Source organism: Stomoxys calcitrans, chromosome 1 (assembly GCF_963082655.1).
Source record: "Stomoxys calcitrans chromosome 1, idStoCalc2.1, whole genome shotgun sequence".
NCBI classification, from domain to species: domain Eukaryota; kingdom Metazoa; phylum Arthropoda; class Insecta; order Diptera; family Muscidae; genus Stomoxys; species Stomoxys calcitrans.
Window position 1 is genome coordinate 227038512 of NC_081552.1, and position 9668 is coordinate 227048179.

At 39.2% G+C, this 9668-nt stretch overlaps 1 protein-coding gene across 1 annotated transcript; it reads right to left on the bottom strand.

The window, feature by feature from the left end:
• Positions 1–999: 999 nt before the first annotated feature.
• LOC131997607 (pupal cuticle protein G1A-like) lies at positions 1000–1560 on the bottom strand. Its single transcript, XM_059368602.1, has 2 exons — positions 1473–1560; positions 1000–1379 (listed from the first exon to the last, which is right to left on the bottom strand). Exons 1-2 carry the CDS (start codon positions 1558–1560, stop codon positions 1000–1002), a joined length of 468 nt encoding a protein of 155 aa, XP_059224585.1.
• Positions 1561–9668: the final 8108 nt, after the last annotated feature.

Genomic DNA, 9668 nt, shown 5'->3' on the forward strand with positions numbered 1-9668 from the left:
AAGATCGAGGCACTTGGAACGCTTTGCAACGTTCGGCTAGTGGAATGTTCTGTCATAGTCAATTAAAGTGAAGTAAGTACCTTTTTTTAGTGTAGGTCGATTTGACCCTGTTTCTTAGTGTAATGTTCATGGGCAAAATTTGTATCTGTTTGGTTTGTAGGTCGATTGTGATTGTAAATGGATCATACCGGATATTGACTTTATGAGCCTCTCTAGGCCGCAATTCTTATCCGATTTGCCTGAAATTTCGCATGATATGTTTTGACTTCCAATAACTGTGGCAGGAATAGTTCAAATCGTATAATTACCTGTTATAGCTCCCATAAAAACCGATCGCCCGATTTGACTTCTTGAGCCTCAAGGGGGAAATTTTAAACGTGGTATATTTTATAACTCTAGTAGTAATGACAAGGCCCATCCCTATCTGTAAATGTATCTCCAATGATAAAGTTATTTAAAGAACGTGAGATCCTTGGTGGATGGAATTCAAAGTTTTGCCCGGCCGAACTTAACAAGCTTTTAATTGCTACTTCTATATTCGACTTAAATCCTTACATATTCTATAGTTCGTTGAAAGTCTCAGCAAAAGTGCAAACAAATACTTCCTTACGATATTTCAACTGTGTATGATATCATAGAAGCACCTGCTTACTCTAGTGCACCGAATATGCGCTAGTTTCAGCACTCACATTTTTTTAGTTTAATTCGCTGATATTTGAAAGATAATTGAAAATAAGAGCATGTAGGTGAAGTTTGAGATCGGACTCACATAGACAGATCAACTCTTTTGGCGGTAATCGAACCCACGATCCCGCGCTGGTAAGCCTAGGTAAGATTAAAACTGGTTAATATTTTAGGATATCAAAATGTTGACTTTGCTTGGCTCCTATAGGCTTATTTTCCTCATTTAATAAACATTCAATAAATTAAAAGAATCAACAAATATTTATTTAATTGTTAACAAATCGAAAAAAAGTTTTCTTCGTATTGATCGGTTATCTAGTAACCCCAGTGAGCACCGAAGCCATCGAATGAAACATGGGCAACGGTGGCAGCAGGAGAGTAGGTAATGGCTTGCTTAACTACAGGAGCAGCATAGGTTTGAACAGCGGGCGCAGCATAAGTGTGGACAGCGGGAGCGGCATAAGTTTGGACAGCGGGTGCAGCATAGGTGTGAACAGCAGGAGCGGCATAGGTTTGGACAGCGGGGGCAGAATAGGAGACGGTCTTGGCAACAGCGGGAGCAGCATAAGTTTGGTAAGCAGGAGCAGCATAGGACACAGTCTTGGCCACAGCTGGAGTGTAGACATTGTTGTTGATGCGGGTGTCTACCTTGTGTACGCTAGAGTATGGAGTTTGCACAGACTTGGAGTAATGGGAGACGGTGCCACCGAAAGAGCGCACCACATTGTGTTGGGTGGAGGCAACAGCATCCACCGAGGGGTTAACCACTTTGGTGATGACGGGTGTAGCGGCAGCATAAGTCACAGGCGAAACAAATCCAGCATTGGCCACAGCCAAGAGGGCAGCGCACACGGTAAGGACAAACTTGAAAGCCATTTTTTTTTTCTTGTGGGTTGTTATGAAGTTAACAGATAACTGATAATTAACTCAGCAATTGTGGGTGTTTTTATATGATTCTTGTAAGTCTTTTAGCACTCAGTCCCCAATGTAATGAATGACTTAAAGGTTTGCAAAAAAAATCGAAATCAATTCAGGGTCATTGTTGCCAAGTAAGGTTGGTGTAAATAATTTCAGACTATTTACTCAAATATGTCGTTATCTGTAATTATGGTAGCCAAATTGATAATGGCTTTAATTTGGCTAGCAGTCAAATTTTGTCAACCGGTTTTGAGTTGTGGTTTTTTTTTTTGGTGGTCAAAATAGGCCGCAGTATTTAGCGATTGCATGTGTGTTTATTTTTGTGCCTTTTTTTGCCAACCCTCATTCTCACAGCATTGACTGTGACATTCATTGTTAAGCCCTACTGCCTCCCATACACTTGTTGTCATCGCCTCTTTTATTCCATGGGGCGAAAACCAAGCACAAAACAAACTCTAAATGACTTTTAATGGAACCCAGAAGCCAAATTAATATCAATTTGCCAAAAATACAAAATATAGATGGAAAAAACAAAGCCAGACCCAATCTTATGATCTGAGAATGGAATAAAGAAAACAAAGAACTAAAATTTCAAAACAAATTGTATGCCCTACAACACAGATTATTGGCGTTTAGCCAGTCTGTGATATGCGAAGTGCTTAGCTTTGGATCAGGCATTCTAGGTATTCCATACTTGAACGTCACCATCCTTGAATTGGTCGAAGGTGGTTCACATCGGAGTATTATGGATATGGCTGCCCTATCACCATAGACCTTTAGATTGAGTTCCTTAGGCCCATAAAAGCCCCATACACATATATAACCCAATTTCGCTGGATGTTGGAACATGTGTGGATTTCATTGTTACATTCACCGATTAAGAGTCTTGACTCATAACTGAACTGAATGACATAATGAATTTGGAGATAGTTTCCAACTATGTATGCGGACGTGGAAGCACTCGCTTACGGTAGTGCACCGAATATGCGCTAGTTTCAGCACTAACATTTTTTGCACTGGATTAATTCGCCGATATTTAAAAAAATAATTGAAAATAAGAGCATGTAGGTGAAGTTTACGATCAGACTCACATAGACAAATAAACTCTTCTGGCGGTAATCGAACCCACAATCCTCGCACTGGTAACCCTAGGTTAGATCAAAACTGGTTAATATTTTTTGCTTATTATCTTGCAGTCATACCGTAGAATATCAAAGGGTAGACTTTGCTTGGCTCCTATAGGTTTATTTTCCCAATTTAATAACCATTCAAAACATTCAATAAATTAAAAGAATCAACAAACCTTGAATTGACCGAAGGTGGTTCAGATCGGAGTATTTTGGATATGGCTGCCATATCACCATAGACCTTTAGATTGAGTTCCTTAGGCCCATAAAAGCCCCATACACATATATAACCCAATTTCGCTGGATCTTGGAACATGTGTGGATTTCATTGCTACATTCACCGATTAAGAGTCTTGACCCATAACTTGACATAATGAATTTGGAGATTGTTTCCAATAAGTATGCAAAATTTGGAGACCCTTGTAGGTATAGGCGCTGTCATGGGACGTTTATGTTGGTCACCTCGAGCGTTTCGTATTTTGAAGAGCTGCCAAATAAGCAATTATAGGCCGATCATCATGAAAAAAAGTTTACAATTTTGGTTGATAATTTTAAATATTAAAGCCTTAGGTTAGGTTAGGTACGAGTGGTAGTCCTTTACAGACTGACTGAGAAAATTTTAGGTCCATTGTGATACCACAGTAGCGACAGACTGAGGGTTCTGGCGGGAATCGAACCCACGACCCCTGCACTGGAAATCCAAGCACGTTACCAACTCGGCTACCGGGGCGCTCCACTAAAGCCTTAGCCTTAAAGCGTGCTAAGTTCGGCCAGGCCGAATCTTATATACCCTCCACCATGGATCGCATTTGTCGAGTTCTTTTCCCGCCATCTCTTCTTAGGCAAAAAAAGGATATAAGAAAAGATTTGCTCTGCTATTAGAGCGATATCAAGATATGGTCCGGTTTGGACCACAATTAAATTATATATATGTTGGAGACCTGTGTAAAATGTCAGCCAATTCGAATAAGAACTGCACCCTTTGGGGTCTCAAGAAGTAAAATAGAGAGATCGATTTATATGGGAGCTGTATCGGGCTATAGACCGTTTCAGACCATAATAAACACGTATCTTGATGGTCATGAGAGAGTCCGTCGTACAAAATTTCAGGCAAATCGGATAATAATTGCGACCTCTAGAAGCTCAAGAAGTCAAGACCCAAGATCGGTTTATATGGCAGCTATATCAGGCTATGAACCGATTTAAACCTTATTTGACACAGTTGTTGAAAGTCATAATAAAATACGTCTTGCAAAATTTCAGCCAAATCCGATAGGAATTGCGCCCTCTAGAAGCTCAAGAAGTCAAGTCCCCAGGTCTGTTTATATGACAGCTATATGAGGTTATGGACCGATTTGAACCATACTTGGCACAGTTGTTGGATATCACAGCAAAATACTATGTGCAAAATTTCATTCCAATCGGATAAGAATTGCACGCTCTAGAGGCTTAAGAAGTCAAGATCCAAGATCAAGACCTCCTCTATAAGATGGGGGTATACTAATTTCGTCATTCTGTTTGTTACTCCTCGAAATATTCGTCTAAGACCCCTGAAAGTGTATATATTCTTCATTGTAGTGATATTTTAAGTCGATCTAGCCATGACCGTCCGTCCGTCTATCCGCCCATCTGTCCTTCCGTCCGTCTGTCTGTCGACAGCACGCTAACTTTCGAAGGAGTAAAGCCATACGCTTGGAATTTTCTACAAATACTTCTTATATGTAAAGGTCGGTTGGGATTGCAAATGGGCCACATCGGTCCATGTTTCGATATAGCTGTCATATAAACCGATCTTGGGTTTTGACTTCTTGACCCATTAGAGGGCGCAATTTCGATCCGATTTGGCTGAAATTTTGCATGAGGTGTTTTGATATGACGTCCAACAACTGTGCCAAGTACGGTGTAAATCGGTGCCTAACCTGATATAGATGCCATATAAACCGATCTGGGATCTTAACTTCTTAAGCCTCAAGAGGGCGTAATTTTTATCCGATTTGGCTGAAATTTTGCATACGCTGTTTCGTTATGACGTCCAACAACTGTGCCAAGTACGGTGTAAATCGGTCTCTAACCTGATATAGCTGTCATATAAACCGATCTTGGATCTTGACTTCTTGAGCCACTAGAGGACACAATTCTTATCCGATTGGGCTGAAAATTTGCATAAGATCTTTTGCTATTGTTTCAAACAACTGTGCCAAATATGGTTCAAATCGGCCCATAACCTGATATAGCTGCCATATAAACCGATCTGGGATCTTGACTTCTTGAGCCTCCAGAGGGCGCAATTTCTATCCGATTTGGCTGAAATTTTGCACGCGGTGTTTCGTTATGACGTTCAACAACTGTGCCAAGTACGGTTTAAATCGGTCTCTAACCTGATATAGCTGTCATATAAACCGATCTGGGATCTTGACTTCTTGAGCCTCCAGAGGGCTCAATTTCTATCCGATTTGGCTGAAATTTTGCACGCGGTGTTTCGTTATGACGTTCAACAACTGTGCCAAGTACGGTGTAAATCGGTCTCTAACCTTATATAGCTGTCATATAAACCGATCTGGGATCTTGACTTCTTGGCCCATTAGAGGGCGCAATTCCTATCCGATTTGGCTGAAAATTTGCATGAGATGTTTTGTTATAGTTTCCAACTGCTGTTCCAATTATGGTTCAAATCGGTCCATAACCTGATATAGGTGCCATATAAACCGATCTGGGGTCTTGACTTCTTGAGCCTCTAGAGGGCGTAATTCCCATCCTATTTAGCTGAAATTTTGCATGGGGTGTTTAGTTATGACTTCCAACAACTGTGCTAAATATGGTTCAGATCGGTCCATAACCTGCTATAGCTGCCATATAAACCGATCTATGATCTTGACTTCTTGAGCCTCAAGATTGCGTAATTATTATCCGATTTGGCTGAAATTTTGTACAACGCCTTCTCCCATGACCTTCAATATACGTGTCAAATATGGCCTGAATCGGTCTTCAGCCTGATACAGCTCCCCTATAAACCGATCTCCCTATTTTGCTTTTTGAGGCCCTAAAAGGCCCAATTCTTATTGGTTTTCGCTGAAATTTCACACACATACTTCTACTGTGGTCTTCAACACTCAATTCAATTAGCATAGCAATTCTTTTCTCTTATCCTTTGTTTGTCTAAAAAGATATACCGGGAAAGAACTCGACATATGCCATCAATGCTGGAGGGTATATAAGATTCGGCCCGGCCGAACTTTTGCTTGTTTTCATTTCACCTGTACTTGGTAATGCCTGTCCTCTAAAAGTGAAATTTCAATTATTTACTTCCATTTCGCCAGAGATTTCCACAGACGAAAAAAAGAAACTTTGGAAAACTTTTTCACTCTAATAAATATTCATCATCATCTTCAGCAACAACAACAACAACAACATCGTCTTCAACCAAGTGAAGCACAATAATAAGAAATACCATTCAAATGGGCGAACAAATATTCACTTGAAACCGCAGACAGTCAGTCTATGAAATGCTTGCTTAGCGCAACTCCCATCAATCGCGGAAACCAAAAATGACTCTGCACATTACCCAAACACCCAAAAGCATCAGTTTCGTGTTAATAGAAAAGTTCTTGGGTTTGCCATTACCCCCCCTAAGAAGAAAATTTTTTTTCCACAAATTGTCATCATCGTCTGTCTTGTGAAAGTGAAGTCTTTTTATAAGAGTGAAATCGAGTTTTTTTTTCATTTTATTTTTATTGTTATTTATGAGCAAGACAAACAACAAAAAGTTTGAAAGCAAACGCACAAAATATCAAATCATCATATTTTTCCACTTGACTTGCAGTAAATTTTTTGGAAAAGTAGTTGGCAAAATATTTTTGTATCTACAGGGCAGAATATTGGCTATAAAATATTGATAAAATTCGAAGGCAAGGAAGTTTTGTGTTCATATTGTCCCCTCGCTGCTTTCTTAGGCATTACATTTTGACCAGAGTTTTTAATGATGTTCTCTTTATCCTGGACTGGCTGACCCGGGCCCGCTCCGCTGCGCCTTCTTTTACTTTATATGGAACAAAATTATCCTTTGAATATTTATTTTCGATCATTTAAGAGCTTTTAGTGAAATACCATGCTACAAAAATAGTATTGGGTTGCCCAAAAAGTAATTGCGGATTTTTTAAAAGAAAGTAAATGCATTTTTAATAAAACTTAGAATGAACTTTAATCAAGTATTCTTTTTTTACACTTTTTTTTCTAAAGCAAGCTAAAAGTAACAGCTGATAACTGACAGAAGAAAGAATGCAATTACAGAGTCACAAGCTGTGAAAAAATTTGTCAACGCCGACTATATGAAAAATCCGCAATTACTTTTTGGGCAACCCAATATATCGCTTGACTAGGAGTTCAACAATATATGTGCCTTTATCTGAATCCCATATGATCTTTAAGTTTGGATGTAAGGTGTACTCCATCCTTAAAATACTTCATTTCAGCCCGATATTCTCATGATATCTGATTTAGGGTTGTTTTCGGGGGTGAGGTGGTCCCCCCGGATACTTGGCCCTAAAAAAATATCAGCATAGTGCTCTTCTCTTAAATGCCATTTATTTAAACCCCATATTGCCATTGGTTTAAGGGGAGTTTACAGGATGAGGCCTCCCCCAAACACATGGCCCCAAAATTGGTTATCAAATTTGTGTTTGAATCTCAAATACCTTTCATTTGAGCCACATATTGGCATGATCGAAAATTGTTTACCCTTTGGGGGGTGTTTTGGGGAAGCGGTGATGCCCTCAATACATGGTCCTACATTTGAATGTCAAATTCTTATTCTACTCCCATATACCTTTATTTGAGCCCCATATTGCGTTGGTCAGTAAATAATTGCTGTTTGTGGGGTATTTTGGGAAAGCGGTAGACCCCCAGAAAATTGGTCCCGAAAATGGGTATTAATTCCTGCTCTACCCCCCAATACCTTATATTTAAGCTCCACATTGCTATGGTCGGTAAATATGCCCGATTTGGGGGTGTTTTGGGGATTGGGGTGGTCCCCCAAACACAAAGCCCGGAAAATATGTCAGCAACGTGCTCTATTCTCATATATCTATATATGATTTATTTGAACCCCATATTGCCATTGGCCTCAAATTCATTGGATATCAAAATCGTTTTCTAATCTCATATCAACTCCTTATTGCAAAAGTCAGCAAATATGTTGGGTTTGGGGTATTGGCGCTAAAAACTAAAAATATTTGGTTCTACTCAAAAATTGTCTTGGTGAGCTAATATCTGAAAATATTTGGTTCTACTTTCTTCAAGACCCAAAAATTGTCTTGGTGAGCTAATATCTGAAAATATTTGGTTCTACTTTCTTTAAGACCCAAAAATTGTCTTGGTGAGCTAATATATCTTATTTGGGGGTTGTTATGGTAGTGGAACGTCCGTTAGACAGTTGGTCCCTAATATCGATATCAGATACGTGGTCTACTCCCTTTAATTTGAGCCTCATATTTCCATAGTTGGTAAACATGACCGGTTTGGGGGTTGTTTTGAGGAATGGGCGGCCACTCAGTGAGTTGGCCTTGCAAATATATATCAGATTCTTTTTCTACTCTGAAAACCCTCTTATTTGGGCCTCACATTGCAATAGTCAGCAAATACTTCATATTTGGGTGGTGTTGTGGGGGTGGGTGGCCCCATAGACACTTTTCCCGAATATTGATATCAGATTCGTACTTTACTCCCAAAGACCTTTCATTTGAGCCCCATATTGCTAGGGTCGTAAATTTGTCCCCTTTGGGTGATGTTTTTGGGAAGAGGCGGCCGCCCGAACACTTAGGCCCACATCTGAAAATCAGATTCGAATTCTAATTCTAACTCAAATACCTTTTATTTAAGCCCCATATTCCCATGGTCAGTAAAGAAGTCCTGGTTGGGAGGTGTTTTGGGAAAAGAGTGGACCCCCAGAAACTTGGTCCCACATTTGGATATCGGATTCGTATTCTACTCGCAAATACCTTTCATTTGAGTCCCATATTGCCATGGTATATATTGGGTTGCCCAAAAAGTAATTGCGGATTTTTTTAAAAGAAAGAAAATGCATTTTTAATAAAACTTAGCATGAACTTTAATCAAATATACTTTTTTTACACTTTTTTTTCTAAAGCAAGCTAAAAGTAACAGCTGATAACTGACAGAAGAAAGAATGCAATTACAGAGTCACAAGCTGTAAAAAAATTTGTCAACGCCGACTATATGAAAAATCCGCAATTACTTTTTGGGCAACCCAATATGTCCGATTTAGGGGTGTTTGGGGGATTGGGGTGGTCCCCCTAGCACTTGGTCCGACAATTGGATATGAGATACGTTTTCTTATCCTAAATACCTTTCATTTGATTCCCATTTTGTCATGATTGGTCTAAATATATGTTTGGTAGGTTGTAGGGTGGGGCGGCCCCCTTAGGTACCCCATCCAAAATTTGGATACCAAATTTTTATTTTTAGGGTACTATATGAGAGCACACAAAATTTCGCTTAAATCGCACTACCCATATGCGAGCTCTGGGGTTTCTGAAAATTGGAGTAAGGGGGAGGGTCCGCCCCCCCTTCATATATCAAAAAGTTTAGTACCCTATTTTCACCACCGGATCATTATGCACAATCTGTGAAAATTTCAAAAAAAAATCGGTTTAGCCGTTTCTGAGTTTATAAGGAGCGCACAAACAAACACAAATTGATTTTTATATATAAGAATAAGAGAAAGAGATAATGGTGAGTCCTACTCATGCTTGACTCATTTGGGAAATTGAAAAAGAAAAATTTTTCAGAATCCTCATATTAATATCTCCTTTTATTTGACTTATTGAGCTTACAGGTTTAGTTTAAATATTAGCAACAATTGAATTTTTATTTAATTAAAAGTAAGACTAACAATCAACAATTCGCACTATTTGGTGAACTTAT

Coding starts and splice junctions, on each gene's coding strand:
- LOC131997607 (XM_059368602.1), bottom strand. CDS start 1,560: ATGGCTTTCAAGTTTGTCCTTACCGTGTGCGCTGCCCTCTTGGCTGTG. Junction 1,380..1,472: donor GCCTGTGACTTATGCTGCCG/CTACACCCGTCA, acceptor GTGGCACCGTCT/CCCATTACTCCAAGTCTGTG.